The sequence below is a fragment of the Entelurus aequoreus genome, linkage group LG04 (assembly GCF_033978785.1).
Source record: "Entelurus aequoreus isolate RoL-2023_Sb linkage group LG04, RoL_Eaeq_v1.1, whole genome shotgun sequence".
Taxonomy (NCBI): Eukaryota; Metazoa; Chordata; class Actinopteri; order Syngnathiformes; family Syngnathidae; genus Entelurus; species Entelurus aequoreus.
This window is the reverse complement of record NC_084734.1, coordinates 20614401-20638895: the sequence shown is the minus strand read 5'-3', so window position 1 is coordinate 20638895 and position 24495 is coordinate 20614401. Positions and strand designations below refer to the sequence as shown.

Here is a 24495-nt window from a genome sequence, read left to right as displayed (position 1 = left end):
TACTTCTGTTCAACAAGAGATATTTAAGTTTATCCAATCGAATTCAGTTATGTTATATGGACATAAATAATATATATACAGGCTACATGTTTTACATTTGTCCTTTAAACATATATTTTATTTATAGAAGTAAAATAATAAATTTAAGTTCAATTTATAAAAATAGGTTTTCATCCAATTTATTTTATACTAATTAGTGTGACATAATTCTAGTTTGTCAACAGGTTCCACACAAATGAATTTCGTACACCCAACATATATTTGTCATTTCCTTTATTAAGCGATATTTATTGAACATTTTGTTGCCACTTGGTCCAAAATAAAACCCTAACAGATATTAGGGTGCAGCATGGTTCAACACCAACAGTTGCAAACTGCTTTTATGCAATCCAACAATCCAACAGGCTTGCAGTTCTCAATTTTTTGTTTTTGTAACAGCATTGTAATCTAACCATTTTTAATATTGTGGAGGGAATACCCTGAAATGTAATTATATTGACAAACATGTCAACTTGTTTTGCATCGTTACCCAACACTAACAATTATAAACTACCTTGATGCAGCATAAACAAACAAAACATCCCTGATTTGTCAATATTATTGTGTGACAATATAACAAACTTGTAGTTCTCTTTTTTTTTAAACAGCATAATAGTCAAACTATAACAACCAGTGCTGCTGTCAACCTTTAATTTAGTAGTGTGGAAGGAAAACATTTTTACAAGCACGTCAGCTCGTGTTGCAGCCACTACACGAAGTTCTTATGGTCCTCTGGTTATGAAAGAGTTTTCAATATCTACGTAAACAATAACTTCAGCTAGAAGATTTGCTATTTCTATTTCCATTCAGTTGTCAACAAATTTGGTGCTGCATGGTCTCTCACTTAACTTGTCACTTCAGCATCCAAATCAATGTTTGGTTCATTCATACAGTTTGTTCTTGAGCATTTGTACCTTGGCTGAGAGTCTGCCAGCATCCAGCTGAAGGAAGAGCTTTTGAAGTCCTTCAAAGAAGGTCTTCAGTTCCTTAGGATAACTGAAGTTCAGTGCATATATTACACCCATTAAGAGTGCACATGCAGAGGTGACGTCTCCCAGGTCATGAAGAACTTCAACACCCTCGATCACTATTCCAACATCAGCTGGAGGAGTGGTGGCATCACCTCCCTCGACTTTGATGATGTAGATGCCAAGGGTAAGTTGCTCAAGCTCCCTCTGTGCAGCGGTGCCAGCAGTATCCTTTACATAGGGGAGAAAGAAAGGACACAACCAATCTATGAAATCACAGATTTTGTAGAATTCCAAAGATTAACTTTTGCCTTTTAGGTTTCCTTTTAATGAAAATAACTAGATACTTCAGAAAGTGCTATTTGTGTAAAAATAAGATAAAGCAGTGCCGAGTGATTCCAGCAAAATTTTAGAGAATGAATCTGTCACCTGAGTTATTTAATCTAATATATATATATTTCTTAAGAGTTGGCTGTTGTTACAGCAAAATGGAGCACTAACGAAGCTTCACCCAGGGCACCAACGAGCCATCAACGCCAGTGGCTTTGGTACCACCCCCACAGAGGTTAAAATTTAAAATAATTTATTACAGGTAGAAACTAAACTATTAAAATTACCAACCAGGTATTCTTTGAAGAGGATGTTCGGGTCTTCGTTGAGGTAGATACAAAGCGCCCTGAGGATGCACTCCCTCCTCTTTTCAACAGTTTCATTCTAAAGAAAGAAAAAAATACAGAGATATTATTCTGACTGTTAACTTGTCAAAACTGACTCGCTGGGGCGGCTAACAGTGGTTAGAGCAGTCGCCACATGTAAAGAGGCCGAAGGTCCTCGAGGCAGCAGCCGCGGGTTCGACTCCCTTTGCTGCATGTCTCCCCCTTTCTCTCTCACCCCATCTCATATCTGTAGCGATAGCAAAACATACCTGTGTGATTGGGACCAAAATCCTTCTGATGGTAGTCCCTGCAGAGCCTCCTTTCTTCTTGAACACTTTGATGAGCTGGGCAGTGTGTTGGTCAAGCTGTGCATGGAACTTTGAGACAAGGGGACCAGTAGTGATCCTCACAAATTCTGCTTCCACCTGAAAACATAATGTCCACAAACAACATATTATTGGTACCTATTAAAGCATTTAACATTTAAAACAGAAATACTTTCACAAGAATGTACAAAAACAGGTTGTACTGTAGTATAACAGCCTTTCCTGTGTTACATTTTACACAAAATGATTAACATTCCCATGTGACTGGAAGCCATTACAACTCTCTCTCCCCTGCCCTCCATGTCTGTCACTATACAATATAGCAGAATTGCAAAAAATAAATAAATTGAAATTGTTGACTATAGCCGATTTAAAAAGCATTTCATACCTCTGTGAAGAGTCCTGGCCATCTGATCTTGAACTCCATGATCATGGGCTTGTCTCTGACGACCTCTTGCCTTCTGCGAAGGTCTTAGCCATCTTTTCTTTGACAACTTTATCATTATGTCTCTTCTTGACCTCAGATAACAACACCAATCTTTCCCCTTCAAGGCTGTCCTGGGTCTCTCCAGCAAGAAAGGGGGGGGAAAAATTGACTTCGGCTTTCCTTGGTTTTTTGACATCATAGGCGGGCTGACATCTATCTGCAGGTTTGTGCTTGAGGGAATTGATGCTCAGTTCTGGGCACCCCAAGTTTCTAAGTTTTGTCCTGTAGTTTGCCATCCTATACTTGAGGCTTATTTTCCAGCCGTAGAAACCACAGAAGGATCTCTGTTCTCTCAAACATGGATGTGCTTTGATTAAAGCTTCAGCAACAGATTCAATTTCCAAGTTTGAGGGATATGCCTTGAACTTGATGATTTCCTGAGCCAGACTTTCCAAGATGTCTGATTTAAGTTCATGACCGGGGGTCAGAAGAACTCCATTTGATACAAAGTCCTGGTTTGCACTTCGAAGTTGCATCTCCACGTCATATGAAAACTTTGGAATTTGGAATTCTGTGGGCCAATGTGATCGAGAAGATTCTGAATCAGAGGAGAGTTTGAATGTGTCAGAAGATGACAAGGATGCTTCTTCCCCACTCTGGTTCATGCTGCCTTGGCTGAGGTCTAGAGCATCTGACAAGCGGATGATTTTCACTGTGCTCTTGTCTTGAATGTCGCAAATTTTGTTAAGGTTGACAAATTCGTTATCAAAGTCACTGTCCATGTACTGGAGTCTAATGTCCTCCTCTATATCAAACTGACGTTTGATCTCATTTGCAAGATCCTCAACAGACATTGGCATGCCTGATTCTATGGTCAGTTTTTCAGCATTGTTGGAACCAAGGATAATCCGTAGTTTTACTGGTGCAGCCATCATCCAAATGAGTCAGTCTAGAGAAGATGAAAACAAAAGTATGAAGTCATTAAATATGTATACATTAAAAGCATTCAAATGAGAAAGAAACCAACTGACTTTGGTCATATGTAAAACGAACTGGACACTGAAGCAAACATTGAGCAATCCACAGACAGAAGCCAGTGGCAATGATAGTAGCATGGGAAACAAACGTGTCATACTATGGTTAACAGTGCTCAAATTAGTTGATTTAGGTTGGAATAGGCAATATGACATTTTTGACCAAATACCTCAATATCGATATTGTGATGATATAGTGGGGATGACTATGGATGACTATGGTGCTTCTAGAAAATATTTACAGAACTAGATTTTTGATAATAATCATAATTTATATGTGGGTAAAAGCAAATAATTGCTAGTTCAGAAAATGTCATCACTTTAATGTAATGGACACACTTTGAAAGAATGTAGCCTTTAAACCTAGGAAGAGACTATACTTATGCCATATTCTGATAGCTTGACCGTATGTGCGCGTCACGTACGTAACTTTTTAAAAATATATAAGCTTTATGAACCTTGGGTTAGGTGAACGGTCTTTTGGGCTGAGTGATTGTGTGTGTTGATCAGGTGTTTGAATTGTATTGGCGTGTTCTATGGAGCTAGGAGCTAGCAGAGGAGCTAGGAGCTAGCATAACAAACACGTAGGTGTTTTTATGCAGGATTAATTTGTGGCATATTAAATATAAGCCTGGTTGTGTTGTGGCTAATAGAGTATATATATGTCTTGTGTTTATTTACTGTTGTAGTCATTCCCAGCTGAATATCAGGTACCGTGAGTATGCAGCCTTGGCTGCTAAACATTTGATAGCTTGACCGTATGTGCGCGTCACGTACGTAACTTTTTAAAAATATATAAGCTCTATGAACCTTGGGTTAGGTGAACGGTCTTTTGGGCTGAGTGATTGTGTGTGTTGATCAGGTGTTTGAATTGTATTGGCGCGTTCTATGGAGCTAGGAGCTAGCAGAGGAGCTAGGAGCTAGCATAACAAACACGTAGGTGTTTTTATGCAGGATTAATTTGTGGCATATTAAATATAAGCCTGGTTGTGTTGTGGCTAATAGAGTATATATATGTTGTGTGTTTATTTACTGTTGTAGTCATTCCCAGCTGAATATCAGGTCACCCCCGGCTCTCACAGCATCTTCCCTATCTGAATAGCTGCAACTCCCCACTAGTCCTTCACTTGCACTTTACTCATCCACAAATCTTTCATCCTCGCTCAAATTAATGGGGAAATTGTCGCTTTCTCGGTCCGAATCTCTCTCACTTCATGCGGCCATCATTGTAAACAATAGGGAACTTTGCGTATATGTTCAATTGACTACGTCACGCTACTTACGGTAGGGGCAAGCCTTTTTTTATCAGATACCAAAAGTTGCGATCTTTATCGTTGTTGTTCTATACTAAATCCTTTCAGCAAAAATATGGCAATATCGCGAAATGATCAAGTATGACACATAGCATAGATCTGCTATCCCCGTTTAAATAAAAAAATTCATTTCAGTAGGCCTTTAACTTCGGCTAGCGCTAGCGGTTAGCATTCGCGGCTAACACCCGCTTCCCAGCTCACCACAACGGCTCTACTGCTCGTTAAACATAACCAGATGCTCCCGTTGTTGGTGACATTTACCCTTGACAAATGCCACTGGTGCTTTATTTTAGTAGCTAACCTACCTGCCTGGGGGTCGGCGGGGTAAAAGCAGACCGAAGGTAGTGTAGTTTTATCATGCACTGGCTACTGCTCTCTGAAGCACAAACACAACGGAAATATAGAAGTGTTATATCACAAACACACAATTAAATCATGCTCAATATGTAAATAATACAATAAGTATTGATGAAAAATGCCCTCCTACCTCTCAAGCCAGAAACGCAGACAAATGGTGACGACCGTTGGCAAGTTCACCGGCAAAAACAAGAAAGTTGATTCAGAGTTTGCGCACGTGTAGTGTGAAGCATTTGAATTTTCTTCTTACTGCCACCTTCTGGATGTAATAAGTATTTCAATCATAATTCACTTCAATTAAATGTTTTGTGATCAACCAACGCATAATTATTTTGTACACATAACCAAAGACACAATTACATGGACTTTATTAGAAAAAAATATTTTAACATAACAAAGACATGTATTTTAAGTAAACTGAAAACATAAAAATTATATATAGTGCACAACACACCTCATTCACTTTTTTGAGTGTACATTCTGGGTGTCTTATTCAGTAAAGAAAAAAAGAAGAAGAAAATTCCATTCCGTTTTTTAAGGCGGTCTGTCATAACGTTTTTAGCATTCAATCAGACATTGTTGTGAGGTTTGTATTAGTGTTCCTAAAAATAGGACCAAAGCACACATACTGTACAGCAGATTTTCACAGCTTACACACACACACATATATATATATAATATATATATATATATATATATATATATATATATATATATATATATATATATATATATATATATATATATATATATATATATATATATATATATATATATATATATATCAATCAATCAATCAATGTTTATTTATATAGCCCTAAATCACAAGTGTCTCAAAGGGCTGCACAAGCCACAACGATATATATATATATATATATATATATATATATATATATATATATATATATATATATATATATATATATATATATATATATATATATATATATATATATATATATATATATATATATATATATATATATATAAATTTCCCCCAGTCAAAATAATTGCCCAGGCCTGTTATAAAATATAAGATGCAAAGAGTAAACACTGCCAAAAATAAAGAACTGCGTGGGGAAGGAGTTAAATAAAAGCAAGACAACATGCACATTTGCAGTTACACATACCTGAAAATGAAGTAAAACTCACATAAACTCCTTCTCTGTGACTACTTGTACGGCTCTGCTTTCTGCACATAGAAAACATACTTTTTTTTACCAACAGTCACGTGACACAAAATCGCGCCAACACTGTCACTCAAACAAAACGCGTGTCGCGCTCAAAATAGCGGTTAAAACAACACAACAACACTTAATATTGTAAGGGTACATAAAAAGTAAACAATACACGGCAAGAATTACAAAAAATAAACCGTTTAATTTTTGTTACAAAACGACACCTATTTGGACAGAACTCACCTCCGCGACGCAAGCTGGAAGTGAGGAGGAAGGGGAGGAGCTACAGAAGCTAGAGGAAACTACGGAAGCCTGACCATAGACATTTTATAAGTAGACGCAGCTGCTGTGACGCGAGAAATTCGTCCGCCATCTTGAAGTGGTGATGAGGAGCCGGCGAGCAGCCTAAACTGACAGTTGACAGGTAGAAAACAAAGATGGTGTTCAGCGTTTTCCTGCTCAAATGAGCGGACTGTTGAAAATAGGAATCGGGGGATTATTTTTCACAAGTAAGATTTAACATTAAAGGCCTACTGAAACCCACTACTACCGACCACGCAGTCTGATGGTTTATATATTAATGATGAAATCTTAACATTGCAACACATGCCAATACGGCCGGGTTAACTTATAAGGTGCAATTTTAAACTTCCCAGGAAACTTCCGCTTGAAAACGTTGCGGTAAGATGACGTATGCGCGTGACGTCACGAGGTCAAGGGAAGTGTTTGGACCCAATTCAAATACCTGTTTTCTTCGACAAAATTCCACAGTATTCTGGACATCTGTGTTGGTGAATCTTTTGCAATTTGTTAAATGGACAATGGAGACTGCAAATAAGAAAGTTGTAGGTGCGATCGGTGGAGCGGCGGACTACAGCAACACCAACACCAGGAGGTTGTGTTGTGTTTTGAGCAGGATAGCAGACGCACTACAGTGAGTAAGCCCGCCGCCGCATCTAAGTTAGCTTCTGTTTTTTTAGCTTCGCCAAGCTGAATATTATTAATCGTGTATTTACATGTTCATGGTTTAATAGTATTTTTGATCTTCTGTCTATCCATGCAGTCAGGGTTTTTTTTAATTTAGTTTCTATCTGCATTTGAGACTGCTATGCTATCACGTTGGCTACGTTGCTAGGTTAGCCTCTATTTTTTTAGCTTCGAAAAGCTGAATATTATTAATCGTGTATTTACATGTTCATGGTTTAATAGTATTTTTGATCTTCTGTCTATCCATCCAGTCAGGGTTTTTTTTAATGTAGTTTCTATCTGCATTTGAGACTGCTATGCTATCACGTTGGCTACGTGGCTAGGTTAGCTTCTATTTTTTTAGCTTCGAAAAGCTGAATATTAATAATTGTGTATTTACATGTTCATGGTTTAATAGTATGTTTGATCTTCAGTCTATCCATCCAGTCAGGGTTTTATTTTATTTAGTTTCTATTTGCATTTGAGACTGATGCTATCACGTTGGCTACTCTGCTAGGTTAGCTTCTGTTTTTTTAGCTTCGCAAAGCTGAATATTATTAATCGTGCATTTACATGTTCAGTCACTGTGAATGTCCATTTCGCGTTCTCGACTCTCATTTTCAAGAGGATATAGTATCTGAGGTGGTTTAAAATACAAATCTGTGATCTACAATAGAAAAAGGAGAGAGTGTGGAATCCAATGAGCCAGCTTGTACCTAAGTTACGGTCAGAGCGAAAAAAGATATGTCCATCACTGCCTCTCAAGTCCTTCACTGTAACGTTCCTCATCTACGAATCTTTCATCCTCGCTCAAATTAATGGGGTAATCGTCACTTTCTCGGTCCGAATCTCTCTCGCTCCATTGTAAACAATGGGGAATTGTGAGGAATACTAGCTGCTGTGACGTCACGCTACTTCCGGTACAGGCAAGGCTTTTTTTTATCAGCGAGCAAAAGTTGCGAACTTTATCGTCGATTTTCTCTACTAAATCCTTTCAGCAAAAATATGGCAATATCGCGAAATGATCAAGTATGACACATATAATTGATCTGCTCTTCCCGTTTGAATTTAAAAAAATTCATTTCAGTAGGCCTTTAACGTACTATTGGTTGTATTTTGTGAAAATAATATTACCACAGAGTTGAGAAGGAACAAAGATTTTCAATTGTACTGATATTGTAGCCGCTAGCAAACAAGAGTATGACCATAATAAAATTGCTTGTCAATAAAATTAATAACATTTAAAAATGTCATACTTGAATAACATAAAGTTGAAATAAATGATTGTGACACCTAAAACAAAATTCACCAGCCGCCACTGATTATGATGCATTCTCATTTTAGGCAAAGTATAAGACAATACTTTCTTAACAATATAATTATAACCAGGAATAAGTTTTCAAGTAACAATATTCAAATACTAACATTGTTGGGTAAAACAGAATTTGGTTTTATTCTCAAGCTAGTGAAACAGATTGGTGGTTTTAGCTGATATAAAGACTTTCAGGTGTTTATATATGTTTATGTTTAAGTATTTGGCAGACGCTTTTATCCAAAGCGACATACATAAAAAATACATATAAAACAATCATGTAAACATTATCATTTAAGGGAAGAATGTAATACAAAATATCAATACAAAGTGTCAAGACAGAACAAACTCTCTGCTGCTGCAGCAACAGAGATACAGTCTACAAGTCCCTAAGATATATAGATATCTAATGTATTCATACATTGTTTATGTAGGATATATGCATGTATATATAACCTAATGACTTTGTTTCTTGAATTTAAAAATAGCTGACCTTTTTTTTCCCCCTTCTCTGGGATTATATTCCCAGTTATGATCTCGGACGTCTGGTCACTTATAGCATATACGAATATTCTATTACTATTAAGCACACTATGAATAATAAAACACACCAAAACATGTGTCCTTTATCATAGCTACACGTATGAAAAAAAAATCAGTGGTATTCAGTGGAAATGTCCGATAATATCGGACTGCCGATATTATCGGCTGATAAATGCTTTAAAATGTAACTTTTTAAAATGCCGTTGTATGGAGTGGTACACGGACGTAGAGAGAAGTACAGAGCACCATAAATCTTAAAGGCACTGCCTTTGCATGCCGGCCCAATCACATAATATCTACAGCTTTTCACACACACAAGTGAATGCTAAGCATACTTGCTCAACAGCCATACAGGTCACACTGAGGGTGACCGTATGAACAACTTTAACACTGTTACAAATATGCGCCACACTGTGAACCCACACCAAACAAGAATGACAAACACATTTCGGGAGAACATCCGCACCGTAACACAACATAAACACAACAGAACAATTACCCAGAACCCCTTGCAGCAGTAACTCTTCCGGGACGCTACGATATACACCCCCGCTACCCCCACAACCCCGCCCACCTCAACCTCCTCATGCTCTCTCAGGGAGAGCATGTCCCAAATTCCAAGCTGCTGTTTTGAGGCATGTTAAAAAAAAAAAAAGCACTTTGTGACTTCAATAATAAATATGGCAGTGACATGTTGGCATTTTTTTCCATAACTTGAGCTGATTTATTTTGGAAAACCTTGTCACATTGTTTAATGCATCCAGCGGGGCCTCACAACAAAATTAGGCATCATAGTGTGTCAATTCCACGACTGTATATATCGGTATCGGTTGATATCGGAATCGGTAATTAAGAGTTGGACAATATCGGAATATCGGATATCGGCAAAAAAGCCATTATCGGACATCTCTAGTATTCAGTGAGGTAAGATGAATTAAATGTGCTGACAGTTCATTGCTCCTGCCAAATGAATTGCACTGAGTGGAGCGGATCACCACTTCAAGATGGCTGACGCGTCTCGTCAGCACCCGTAGGCAGTAGCGGTCGATGCTGCGTCTACTTCTTAGATGTCTATGAGCCTGACGGGAATGAGTACAATAAAATAACAGTCAATAACCAAAAATAAAGAACACTTCAATAACAAAATAAAAACATTCCGAAATATTAATAAAGTGCATTTTTAACTCTGTTACACAAAGACTGCAGTCCTTTAAGATAACGTTGGTCAACATACTGTTTTTTCCCCCCCATAAATGCACAATAAATTGCAGAGTTGAAGAAGACACGCACACACACAAGAAGCAGTGCAGATAAAGGACTTCCTGCCAGGCGGGAAGCATCTCTAATCGTCTGCATTCGGAAACACATTCCGCGATTTACATACTCCGCGTCGCTCTCCCGAGCTATACGGCAAATATTACACGAGAACAGCAGCCACGGCGGCGGAAGAAATTAATAGACTTCCGCCGTCGTCACTTGTGCTGCACTTTCGCCGACCGACGCGGCCTGTGAGCGACGCTGAGGCAGATTAAATTTGATCGAAGGGACAGAAAGGGGAATATGCACACCGAGGCACAATGAGAAATTATCTGCGGGGGAGTTGTCGGCAAATGGAATCACTGTATGTTGCTCAAAGTCATTTTGTTTCAAGTAATCCGAGGAAGGCGGCGAGCTGGGCTTTGATACGGCCAGATGCTTTCACAGAGCATATGCATGCGTTATGAATTCAGATACGAATGCATTATTAAAAAAAAAAAAACAGGATGTGAAATGTGCTTTCTCTATTTACGCTGAATGCTTCATCTCCTCTGTGCCCCATTTGTCAGGACTCACAGAGAGATGCAATAAATAACACCGGTCCATCATTGAGCAGATTAGGTGTCAGCGGACTTCCGCTCCGCCCCGTGCCGTGCAGAAGCCCGCCTGTGCCCCCGGGAATGATGGGTAATAAAAATGAATCATAGATGAAGGCCAGAGACAGGGTGCTACAGGAGGAGTCTCGATGCATTAAACAGGAACAGTCGATATGTCCTCTTGTGATAATAGAGCATACAGGAGCTGCCGCCAAGCTATTTAACGCTTGTCAATCTAAACCGCAGAGGGTATGGCAGGAAAATCTTCCATTTGGGAAGTTGGGTGTGGCAAACTTTTACACTGTTTGAATCTGAAGAAGGCGTCAAAAGTTGCTTGTTTTCTCCTGACACTAAAAACAAGATAAGTCACATCATTTCCTTGTCAAGTCTCGAAGATAATTGACTCAAAACGCAATTTTACACAACATTATTAGCATGCCTTGACTTTCGATCTGGTTTATTACCTCATCTACGTTTGCAATCACTGTACACTTTTTTTAGCAGGCGAGTTACTTTTTAAATAATCAAACAATCAATCAATCAATGTTTATTTACATAGCCTTAAATCACAAGTGTCTCAAAGGGCTGCACAAGCCACAACGACTTCTGCGGTTCAGCGCCCACATGAGGGCAAGCAAAAACTCACAACCCAGTGGGACGTCGATGAGAATGACTATGAGAAACCTTGGAGAGGACCGCAGATGTGGGTAACCCCCCCCCCCCCCAGGGGAGACCGGGTGCAATGGACGTCGAGTGGGTCTGACATAATATTGTGAAAGTCCAGTCCATATTGGATCTAACATAATAGTGAGAGTCCAGTTCATAGTGGGGCCAGCAGGAGACCATCCCGATTGGAGACGGGTCAGCAAAAGACTAAATCGAGGTAAATTATTTAAATAAATATATATCTATCTATCTGTGTTGGCCCTGTGACGAGGTGGCGACTTGTCCAGGGTGTACCCCGCCTTCCGCACGAATGCAGCTGAGAAAGGCTCCAGCACTCCCGCGACCCCGAACGGGACAAGCGGTAGAAAATGGATGGATATATAATAATACCTGGGATTTATATAGCGCTTTTCTAAGTACCCAAAGTCGCTTTACATGTAGAACCCATCATTCATTCACCCCTGGTGGTGGTAAGCTACTTTCATAGCCACAGCTGCCCTGGGGTAGACTGACGGAAGCGTGGCTGCAATTTGCGCCAACGGCCCCTCCGACCATCACCTATCATTCATCACTCAATTCACTGGTGTGAGCGGCACCGGGGGAAAAGGGTGAAGTGTCCCGCCCAAGGACACAACGGCAGCAATTTTTTTGGATGGTAAGAGGCGGGGAGCGAACCTGCAACCCTCAGGTTTCCGGCACGGTTGCTCTACCCACTACGCCATGCCACCCCGACATATATATATACATATATATGTCCTGGGCATGACGTTAAAGTGCATCCGGCAGTGGAGGCTCCTCTATGGGGTCTTTGGGCACTAGGAGGTTAACCCCTTTACTACTGTTACCCCAGGTGGCCCTTGGCAAAGGCCTAGTACCTGACTGCCCCCTAGCCAGGGATACGGTGAAGACCTCAACGGCGAAGCAGGCGGAAGATGGTAGATGTAAGAACTACCACAACGGCTGCGATGGCGGAAGAAGACACCCCTACATCCACGTGGGCCCAGTTATGGGGAAATAACCCAAGACCTCAACGGTGGAGCAGGCGGAGGATGACTTCTAACCCTATGGAGCGTCACAACGGCTGGGATGGCGGGTGACGGCTGCAGCAGAAAAGGGTCCCCAGTCGTCTCGGACTTCATGCTACTGGACCCTGACCCGGATCTGTCAAGGATCGTGTGGTGACTGTCTGTGCACCAGTCTCCCCACGTTAAACAAAGTCACGCACAGGCATCCTCCATAAATGGATACCCCCCTACCAGGAGGATCTTCATACTCGCTTTGAGTGACCGCCGATGATGATGATATATACTATATTGCCAAAAGTATTTGGCCACCTGCCTTTACTCACATATGAACTTGAAGTGCCATTCCATGGATTTGTCCAAATTGTTTTGGTATCCTGGAGGATTCAAAGTTCTTTTCACTGGAACTAAGGGGCCAAGCCCAACTCCTGAAAAACCAACCCCACACCATAATTCCTCCTCCACCAAATTTCACACTCGGCACAATGCAGTCCGAAATGTAGCGTTCTCTTGGAAACCTCCAAACCCAGACTGGTCCATCAGATTTCCAGATGGAAAAGTGTGATTCATCAGTGCAGAGAAGGCGTCTCCACTGCTCTAGAGTCCAGTGGCGACCACTGCATCCAACGCTTTGCATTGGACTTGGTGATGTATGGCTTAGACACAGCTGTTCGGCCATTGAAACCCATTCCATGAAGCTATCTGCGTACTGTACGTGGGCTAATTGGAAGGTCACATAAAGTTTGGAGCTCTGTAGCAACTGACTGTGCAGAAAGTATTTGCACTATGTGTTTCAGCATCCGCTGACCCTTCTCTGTCAGTTTACGTGGCCTACCACTTGGTGGCTGAGTTGCTGTTGTTCCCAACTCTTCATTTTTCTTATAATAAAGTTGACTTTGGAATATTTAGGAATGAGGACATTTCACGACTGGATTTGTTGCACAGGTGGCATCCTATGACAGTTCCACGCTGGAAATCACTGAGAGCGGCCCATTCTTTCACAAATGTTTGTAGAAACAGTCTCCATGCCTAAGTGCTTGATTTTATACACTGGGCCAAGTGATTAGGACACCTGATTCTCATCATTTGGATGGGTAGCAAATTTGGTGTATACCTGTATATATTGTTTATATTATATAAAAATATAATATAATATATCAGTATATATGATATACTGTATATAAAATATGTAAATATCACATATATGTTATATTTCATATTGCTACTATGGTACATTTTTAGTCTACTTTATTACTTTTGTTTTCGCCTTCTTTTTGTGCTCTTTTGTGCATTATCCTTCCATCCTCACCCTTTCCATCCTTTGTAACAGTGTGGAACCATTTCCCTTGTGGATCAATAAAGTTTGTCTAAATCTAAGTCTAAGTAACAAAAAAAATATCTAAAAACGTTTTGTCCATTGAATTTGTTTTAGTATAAAACATGCATCAAAAAATGTACGTATTTTCTGGATTATGGTCCGCACCGGACTATAATCCACAGATATACACGTTGTGAAATGGGTTATTTAAAGGGACAAGCGGTAGAAAATGGATAGATGGATGTATTTTGTAAATGTTTATTTACATACCCTAATTGTTTCAGTTTTACTGCCTGTAACATGGCTGTAAAACGGTTGATCAAACAAAACAGAAGTCATCGTCATGGACCCACTAGCTGCGGAAGCTAGCTCTTAAATCAGCTAAACAGACTCAATAACTCCACGGTGACGTCTTGGTAAATTTACAAAATTGAAACAATACACAAGAAATGCCATTGTAAGTTAATACTACTAAACAAATAGGACTCGTAAACGTGTTAGCATAATACTAAAGGTGTTAGCTTGATTACATTACGAGACCACGTACATATGCCTGAGAACACTTCTACAGACATAGACATAGTACGTAAGAATGGTTTTCTTTCAATTTTAAAACTTACAAACTTTTGTTGAGTGATGAATTAAGATTCCATACGCGTAGAAATGCTATGGACGACGAGAAATGGAAGGAAAATGGAAGGAAACTGCAGCATCGACAGTGAGTAAACTTGTCAAAAAGAAGGCGCCATTGCACAAACGATAGCACACTTTTTCAGTGCCTGCTAATACAACTATTTGTTGAAATATGGCCGCACCGTTTTATAAGCCGCAAGGTTCAAAGCATAGGAAAAAAGTTGGCGCTTATTGCCCGTAATTTCGGTTGTTTTTTTGGTGGTTTTTTTCATATTTTTTTCATATTATCTTTAAAGTTTAAATAGTTGTATTAGTTGTTATGTTATGTTTTGTATTAATTAAATCAAAGTTGAATTTAGAAAAAGTATAAAAACATTTTGACCCAAAAGAAAACTTGTGAAAAAAAAATTGGTATTGGAAAACGGGGTCTCGAAAAAAAATTCTGCTTAGGGCCCTTAATAGTGCCTGGGGCAGCCCTCAAAACATCTCTTCCAAGTAGGTAAACTAAAGATTAAATCATGAAGGTTGTTATTTGTGTGGTTTGGCACCGCGGAATAAACACGGTTGCGCATTTGCTTCGACTTTGCACCAAAAATGTGTGGGTGATGAAACAAGGAGACGGTCCATACTTGTCACCGTCAAACGCAGTCAGCTGACTTATAAAAAGCAACAGTGATGTGTCAGATGTGAACTGCGAATGCCCTTTCGCCATAGTCACGGCCAAGTAACAATTATCGATGCACTGCCATTAAAAATGCACTCAGGAAATAAATGCGTTGAGCAAGAAAGCATGAGAAGGAATTACAAGTGAAGGCACTGAGAAAATACAAAAGACATGAAGTATTGGAACAAGTAACACAACATGTATACAGTATATATAATTAGTTATCATATTTATTCACTGTATTTTATATGTATTTGTTAAATAAATATAACATTTAAATTGAAGATGTTTTCCTGTTGCCTTGTGGAAGGCGGTGTTGTTGATGTATGGTGTTTGTTTATCTGTTTATCATTAATACCAGTAATCGTTTGGACAACATATCGATATTGACTATGGAATTATTTTTTTTGTTCTACTTGATGTTATTTCATCACTTTATTTTGTGATGATGAACAATAATATTTGTGATGTTCTAACCTACTCAACTGCGATTGATGGGTCTGTTTTATTTTGTTATATAATATTTTGTTGTATATTATTAGTATCTGAAGCAGAAAAAGCAACAAGTTCAACATTCATTACTTGTATTGCTCAGAAAAGTGTTATGTTTTTTGATGCGTTAACTTCGAGTTAACTAACTCGATATAGATCTGATGTTTTATTTCCGCAAATGGCTATCACTACATCTGCAATCCAGATGGTTCTTTTCCTCTTTGTTCCTGAGGACACGACGTCCACAGTTTCCAAAAACAATTTGAAATGTGAACTCGTCAGACCACAGAACACTTTTCCACTGTGCATCAGTCCATCTTAGATGAGCTCGGGCCCCGCGAAGCCGACAACGTTTCTGGGTGTTGTTGATAAATGGCTTCCGCTTTGCATAGTAGAGTTTTAACCTGCACTTACAGATGTAGCGACCAACTGTGGTTACTGACAGTGGTTTTCTGAAGTGTTCCTGAGCACATGTGGTGATATCCTTTATACACTGATGTCGCTTTTTGATGCAGTACCGCCTGAGGGATCGAAGGTCCGTAATATCATCGCTTACGTGCAGTGATTTCTCCAGATTCTCTGAACCTTTTGATGATATTACAGACCTTAGATGGTGAAATCCCTAAATTCCTTGAAATAGCTTGTTGAGAAATGTTGTTCTTAAACTGTTCGACGCCCACCTGTTCCCAATCAGCCTGCTCACCTGCGGGATGTTCCAATTAAGTGTTTGATGAGCATTCCTCAACTCTCTCAGTGTTTTTTGCCACTTGTGCCAGCTTTTTGAAAAATGTTGCAGGCAACAAATTCCAAATGAGTTTATATTTGCAAAAAATAACAAAGTTTTCCAGTTCGAACGTTAAGTATCTTGTCTTTGCAGTCTATTCAATTGAATATAGGTTGAAAAGGATTTGCAAATCATTTTATTCTGTTTTTATCTACGATTTACACATGATTTAGGGGTTTGTAGTACCATTTTTGGCTGAGGGGTTTTTCATAGTCTTTAGGTATCAATTAGATTAATCGACTACAGACCACAGTTAATCAATAGCAATATGTTTTAATCCCATGACAGCACAAGTTTTTCCTACTGTTTTTCAGACATGTGGAACAGCGAAACTGTGATCATGGGATTTTCCTTGTGTGACTTGTTACGCACATCCGAGAAAAAAACCAACTCAAATTCATGACTAATTACACAATAAAGGACAGATAATGATAATCAGTTGTGCAGTAAACCATATGGGTGGCTATTTGCGCAACTCAGCAAGAAACTGAAAACAAGCCGCGGACAGGTGCTGTAATTTGCATTTCTGTGGTATTAGAGTGTTGTTAATTCACCCTGCAGATGTCCCGCTGTTTTCCCATTGTAAAAGAATGTATTAAGGTTTACAGTAAAGCAGCTGGATATTTTAATTAAAAGGTACTTATCATAGCGAAAGCTCATTGGGTTTCTCGACAAAAAAACGAGAGAAGCCATTAATATAAATTTTAAATTGAAGCTTTTTGACTAAATGAAATCCGTGTTGAGACAAGGGAAATGAAATGGGTCAAATGATGGATTTCAAATGACGGGCTCCACGCTGTCACTGTAATGCATTCTCGTCACACTTTATCAAACAACAACTCCACTTGCATCATAAAAAGTTATCAAAGTTAAAACACCTTATATATAACATTGGATCAACTTGTGGTTTAAATGGATTTGTTATTCATGTTTTAAGTCGGAAATGTACAACAGTTTGGTGAAACTACAAACTGTGGGCAACGCATGTACTATGAGAAGCTGCTTGATAAACCATCACCTGGAAAATATTTTTTAAGCCAAAGAGGTCAAGCATCAATTTGTGGGGTATTTAGATTATTAAAAGTTAAATCGTCTGCTAACTTTTCCGAGAATCAGCATTTTCCAAAGTGATATAGAGAAAGATGTCCACTACAGAGGACACAGTTTCTCTAAAGTTAAAAGTTGAAAGACACTAATGTGAACATTATTTGTTTTACACTTACACTGGATGATTTTATTGTCAGTGTAAAGACACCCAACACATACACACACACACACACACATATATATGTGTGTGTGTGCATAAATGTGTATATGTGTGTATATATTTGTGTGTATATATATATGTTAATACGTGAGTTCAAACACCGGCCGAGTCATACCAAAGACTATAAAAATTGGACCCATTACCTCCCTGCTTGACACTCAGCATCAAGGGTTGGAATTGGGGGTTAAATCACCAAAAATGATTCCCGGGCGCGGCCACCGCTGCTGCTCACTTCTCTCCTCACTTCCCAGGGGGTGATCAAGGTTAACGGGTCAAATGCAGAGAATAATTTCGCCACACTTAGTGTGTGTGTGACAATCACGGTACTTTAACTTAAATTTTATATATATATATAAAATGTAATGCAATTTATTGGGAACATGTCAAAAATTCACAAGCAGACATTTTGCTCAAAAAGCCTGGCGTGCCATAAGGAGCAAAAATAAAAATAAATACAAAATGGTACATAATGTATATGTGCACATCCTATATATATATATATATATATATATATATATATATATATATATATATATATATATATATATATATATATATATATATAGGATGCAAACCAAACATACATATATACACTAGAGATGCGTGGTTTGCGGACACAACCGCGGAGTACGCGGATAATCCGCGGGTCGGGCGGATGTATGACGAAAACAATAGATTTTAAATAGATTCGGGCAGGTGGCGGTTGAACCAATTCGGAAATATATATACATAGTTAAATGTTGTTACCCACATACAAAAAAAGAGCAGCACTTTTAGAAACAGGCAATATTCATCAGGCACTGCTGCAGCTGTCCCGCCAAATGTATTCCCCCCTACAAAAACATTCCCCTCCCCCCATTTACTTCCGAGGCTGCGTCCAATAAAGTCACAAAGTTGCCGGGGGTCCTTAACTGGCACGCGACTGTCCTGTTTCGCGCCTGTACAAAAAAAAAAAAATAATCGATTTCTTCAGATTCCATCAGCTGTCAAAGACGAAGTATCCTTCCAGCGACGGGCAGTCAAAGCCGAAGTGTTATCGATCGCTGTCAATGATGTAAGAGGAAACATGACCACGGAAGTAAATGGGGGTGGGGGGGGGGGGGTGGGGGTTTGTAGGGGGAAGAAATTTGGCGTGACACAGCACACCACAACACAACACAACAGGAGAAGAAGAAAAAAATAAAAAGATGGCAACGCCGGCAGCAAACGTGGTACCGGACAAACTAAAAAAGGGAATACTAAAGACCAGGGGAAAAAAAATTACTATAATAGTCAACACTTTCTTAATGGAAATGACAATAATATTATAATAATGATAAATAATATTATCACGCATTAATATCTCTTAGCCTCTAATGCGTGGCCAAGAGATATTAATGCGTGACACGCATTGAATGTCTCTGCTGCATTGGATCAGTCTCCTTTCTTTAACAGGCAAAAGCTTTCTAACCTCACTAATGCCTTGCATCGTCTATATTAGATATATAACAACGGGTGGGTGGTGGGTGGCGGGTGGCGGGCGGTTGTGGTTTTGATAAAATGTTAGTTCGGGTGGATAGCGGGTGGATGACGACTTTTGTGATGCGGTTGCGGATGAAATAATTGCCTATCCGCGCATCTCTAATATACACACATAGTGTCAAAGTGCTTTGAGTTCCTTAAAAATGTATAAAAGCGCTATACAAGTACAACCCATTTACCATTTACCATATATACATATACAGTATATATATATATATATATATATATATATATATATATATATATATATATATATATATATATATATATATATATATATATATATATGTTTTAAAGTACAGGCATACCTTTATTGAAGTAACTTTGTACAGAGATGTGCCTTCTGAGCAATACAGAGTTAATATATTGTTAAATATTGTCGTTCTTCCTTCATTTACACAATAAACAAACATAAGTTTTGACTAGACAGTTGACGTGAGCCTCTGCTCAGATATCGGCATCCGGACCTCTAACCACCGGAACTAAGAAAGTTAGTTTGAAGGAGGAGAATCGGACGACCAAATCAGAGAGAGAAACCATAAAAATGTCTTATCTGCTAGCAGCTGACTTGACGAATCAAGCTACATAACACAAGCCGCAACAAGCCCCAGAAAACTGGATGATCGAACATTAGCTTTGGTTGACAGACATGCATTCTCAATCTTGAAGTCACTTCTGTGGTCCGTCCCTCAAAAACGTCGGAGATAACGTTGCCAGATGTCACAAAAGAAACACACAGCAGCTATATGAAAACAATTAGCTTATAATAAACGCATAATACGCTGACTTGGCAACACTGGATGGAGAGTCAGCGAAAGACACACAATAATAATAACCTAAAAATGTTTGTTTTTCGTACATGTTATTGGGATTCAGGATGGATCAGGATGCTTTATTATTGTCCATTCTTTAACATGTACAAGACACATAAGAACTGAAATTACATTTTCGGCACAGTCCCACTAAGAGCAGACATATGTTACAGGGAGACAAGATGGAACCGCCAACGGATCAGCCACTCATGGCGCTCCTTAAAAAAGGTGGGAAAAAGGTGATATTGGGAAAGGGGGGAAGAGTAAAACATATCAGTCAAAGGCTGGACCCTTGGGAGGGTGTCCAGACTGAGTCCAAGGGAAAAAACCTAATTTGCCATAGCACACATAAACATGTTACATATAATCACAACAACTCGCAACATGGGGGGTGGGGGGGGGGGGTTGGGATCCTGGAGGCCGGCCTGCTGCTATAAAGCGCTACTCAGCCATCCATCACCCCGAAAAGGAACCAAGCGGTGGTGAAGGCGTGGGGTGGGGGTGGGGAGTGTGTTTGTGTATATGCCCATTGTCTTTGGGTGTAGTGGTGTTGTGTCCATAGGCCCGTGGCCGTTTTGCATGCAATGCAAGCAAAGTTCGACTTCCAGGTGTCATTGAGGAGGGAGGGAGGGAGGTCAAAAGCGTCCATCTTAGAGAGTCCTCAGGGGGATGTTTGCAGAACAGCCTGCTCCTGTTGTTGCATCAAAGCCATTTGAGGGAGTCAAAATTTAGATTAGGATTTTTGTTTTTCCGCGAGCAGACATTACAATGGCTTGTCTGTTTTATTTGTCCATGTTGGCTCTCATATCCAATGTTTCCCTTTCAGCAAGCTTCTCCATGATGTGATCCATCTTGCGATTCAGTTCAGAAATCACCCCAGACTGTGATCCCCCAGCCCGGCCCAAACCTTCCATTGGGACGAACAGCCTTCGGGCTCCTTGAGTGGCTGCCATCGTCTTACCAATTTGACGATACACCAGAGCAATGCCCAGCCCAATCAGCAGGTGCCCCGCGATCATGGTTCCAAATATGTAGATGTCTTCCACGTCCTTGATGGAAAGGACTGAGAGGCACATGATTCTCTATTGTTATAAATTTTCAAACATAATTTATCCCGTCATTTATTTTTATTTTTATTAAAAGGCCTTTTACATGTTGTGTTTTGGGAGTGCCGCACATGAAATACATTGATTTAAATGTATTCCAATAGGCAGGGCTGTTTTGAGATACAGTGTTCGAACGCAAAGTGCTTGTATGTTGAGGTACCACTGGTCTGACTTTTTTCTCAAACAACTGTGTCTCGTAGAACAGAAAAATTGTATTACTTTTCATTTTGTATTTTACACAATTACATTGTTATTCTACACAATGACATTATGTATTTTTATAGTTTATTTGTGTTCTCATAATGAACTACCGTATTTTCCGGACCATAGGGCGCACGGGATTATAAAGCGCACTGCCGATGAGCGGGTTGAGTCAGGTCTATTTTCATACAAAAGGCGCACCAGAGTATAGGGCGCATTAAAGGGGTCATATTATTCTTTTTTTTTTTTCTAAATATAAAACACTTCCTTGTGGTTCTTTTATAACATGTAATGATGGTTCTTTGGTGAAAGTGTTGCATAGATTATGTTTTACGGATAATCTTCAAGTCGCTTTCATAGTTCAGCAGATACGAGGACTTGAAATGTGCCCAAGACTTCTGGAACACCCTGTACATAAGTCGTAAAATATAATACCGTATTTTTTGGACCATAGGGCACACCGTATTATAAAGCGCACTGCCGATGAGCTGGTCTAATCAGGTGTATTTTCATACAAAAGGCGCATTATAAGGGCCAAATTTAAAACACTATTTGGTGGTCTACATAACATGTAATGGTGGTTCTTTGGTCAAAATGTTGCATAGATTATGTTTTACAGACCATTTTCAAGTAGCTTTCTGAGCGTCTCTTCAGGATGCGCCGTTTTGTGGGCGGTCTTATTTACGTGGCTCACCTTTGACAGCGTCCTCTCCCCGTCATCTTTGTTGTAGCAATTCAATGTTACTGCAAGTAACATTGATTGCCCGTGACCTTGGATCCCTCAGGCGGTACTGCATCAAAAAGTGACATCAGTGTGTAAAGGATATCACCACATGGACTCAGGAACACTTCACAAAACCACTGTCAGTAACTACAGTTGGTCGCTACATCTGTAAGTGCAAGTTAAAACTCTACTATGCAAAGCAAAAGTCATTTATCAACAACACCCAGAAACGCTGCTAGCTTCGCTGGGCCCAAGCTCATCTAAGATGGACTCATGCAAAGTGTAAAAGTATTCTGTGGTCTGACGAGTCCACATTTCAAATGGTTTTTGGAAACAACAACGTGGCTTTGTAGTTAAAATGTGCGGGTACTAGACTGGCCTGCCTGTAGTCCAGACCTGTCTCCCATTGAAAATGTGTGGCGCATCATGAAGCCTAAAATACCACAACGGTGACCCCAGACTGTTGGAAAACTTAAGCTGTACATTAAGCAAGACACTTCAAAAATTGGTCTCCTCAGTTCCCAAGCGTTTACTGAGTGTTGTTAAAAGGAAAGGCCATGTAACACAGTGGTAAAAATGCTCCTGTGCAAACTTTTTTGCTATGTGTTGCTGCCATTAAATTCTAAGTTAATGATTATTTACAAAAAAAAAAAAAAAGGTTCTCACTTGGAACATTCAAAAGCTTGTCTTTGCAGTCTTTTCAATTAAATATAAATTGAAAAGGATTTGCAAATAATTGTTTACTGTTTTCATTTACGAATTACACAACGTGCCAACTTCACTGGTTTAGGGTTTTGTACAATGTAAGGTTTGATCAAATCAGTGACTCCAATGGGGGTCATTGTAGAAGCGTCCACGTCACGACCCCTGCCAAGTGATAATTGCTATTGCTTGCAAATTCTACCAAACACTTTGAAGCCGAGCCGAAAGACAAGCGATGTCCAGAAGCTCAACGAATGACAGTAGCCCATCAGTACGGAGCATGAAGAGAGGTCAACGCCCGCCCCCAAGGCCAGTATTGACCATTATATCTCTGAATATTGAAGGACTTTCTGCAACTAAGGAATAACTTATTGCAAAACTCTGCAAAGAGCATCTGTGCGATATTCTCTGCCTGCAAGAAACCCATTGTGGGCCTAAACACCCTTGCCCTCGTGTGGAAGGAATGACCACCCTCATAGAAAGACCACATGAGAAACAATCAATCAATCAATCAATGTTTATTTATATAGCCCTAAATCACAAGTGTCTCAAAGGGCTGCACAAGCCACAGCGACAACCTCGGTACAGAGCCCACATACGGGCAAGGAAAAACTCACCCCAGTGGGACGTCAATGTAAATGACTATGAGAAACCTTGGAGAGGACCGCATATGAAGAAAGCATCATGCTGGCAAAAAATGGGCTGATTATCGAATCAACATCAAAGAGCGATGGAAATGAAAATGAGCTCGGAGGAATTACCATCACCTCAGTTTACAAACCACCTCATACCCTTCATGATGCCAACAATACCAACATCTGGAAAACCAAAGATTGTGATTGGAGACTTCAACAGCCACAGCACACAATGGAGATATGCTAATAACAATGCAGATGGAGATGCAGTGGAGGCATGGGCAGAAATAAACCAGCTAAATCTGATCCACGATGCCAAACAACCAAAGTCATTCAACAGCGGGCGATGGAAAGCAGGATACAACCCTGATGTAGTGTTTGTCAGTCATAACATCACCGGAGTCAGCAAGAAGCTGGAATTGGAGCCCCTGCCAAAAACCCAACACCGTCCCATTGGCATTACACTCAATGCTGCAATCACCCCAGCCACTGTCCCATTCCGGAGAAGATTCAGCTTCGGGAAAGCAAACTGACCTGGCTTCCAAGAAGACCTCGAAAGGAAGATTGCCCATCTCCCAGAGGACCCCAAAAGCTATGACAACTTCACTAAGCTCGTGCACAAGGCAGCCCGAAAGAACATCCCAAGAAGCTGCCGCACTCAATACATACCTGGACTTGATACCCATAGCAGCTAACTATATGAGCAATACCAACAGCTTTATGAATCTGACCCATTTGCTGAAAGCACCATCGAAGTAGGTGAGAGCCTCATGACTTCCCTATCAGAATGCCGCCAAAGGAAATGGCAAAACCTGATGGAGACAACTGATATGGCGAAAAACAGCAAACAGGCATGGAGCCTGATCCGAAAAATCAGCAATGACCCGTCAACCCCAACACAGCAACAGTATACCACCACTGCCAACCAAGTTGCTCATCAGCTGCTGCTCAATGGAAAATCCAAAACCAAACAGCC

General features: G+C 39.8%; 1 protein-coding gene across 4 annotated transcripts; it reads right to left on the bottom strand.

Annotated features, from left to right (window-relative positions):
- Positions 1–242: 242 nt before the first annotated feature.
- Positions 243–5651, bottom strand: LOC133647763 (uncharacterized). 4 transcript variants are annotated; one of them, XM_062043456.1, is made up of 6 exons: positions 5251–5651; positions 5069–5139; positions 2378–3365; positions 1933–2088; positions 1629–1721; positions 243–1238 (listed from the first exon to the last, which is right to left on the bottom strand). In XM_062043456.1, the coding sequence occupies exons 3-6, from the start codon at positions 2420–2422 to the stop codon at positions 921–923; spliced, it is 612 nt and encodes a 203-aa protein (XP_061899440.1). In that variant the 5' UTR covers positions 2423–3365; positions 5069–5139; positions 5251–5651; the 3' UTR covers positions 243–920. The 4 variants fall into 3 exon arrangements, 1 of the variants encoding a protein (XP_061899440.1); XR_009825765.1 differs by having other exon boundaries at positions 5073–5139; XR_009825766.1 differs by lacking the exon at positions 5251–5651 and having other exon boundaries at positions 5073–5204.
- Between the last annotated feature and the right edge of the window lie 18844 nt (positions 5652–24495).

Excerpts from the sequence above, each read along its gene's own strand:
- LOC133647763 (XM_062043456.1), bottom strand. The coding sequence starts at position 2,422 with ATGATCATGGAGTTCAAGATCAGATGGCCAGGACTCTTCACAGAG. Across the intron at positions 2,089-2,377 it reads GGCCAGGACTCTTCACAGAG|GTGGAAGCAGAATTTGTGAG; the intron begins GTATGAAATGCT and ends TTATGTTTTCAG. Across the intron at positions 1,722-1,932 it reads TTTTGGTCCCAATCACACAG|AATGAAACTGTTGAAAAGAG; the intron begins GTATGTTTTGCT and ends TTCTTTCTTTAG.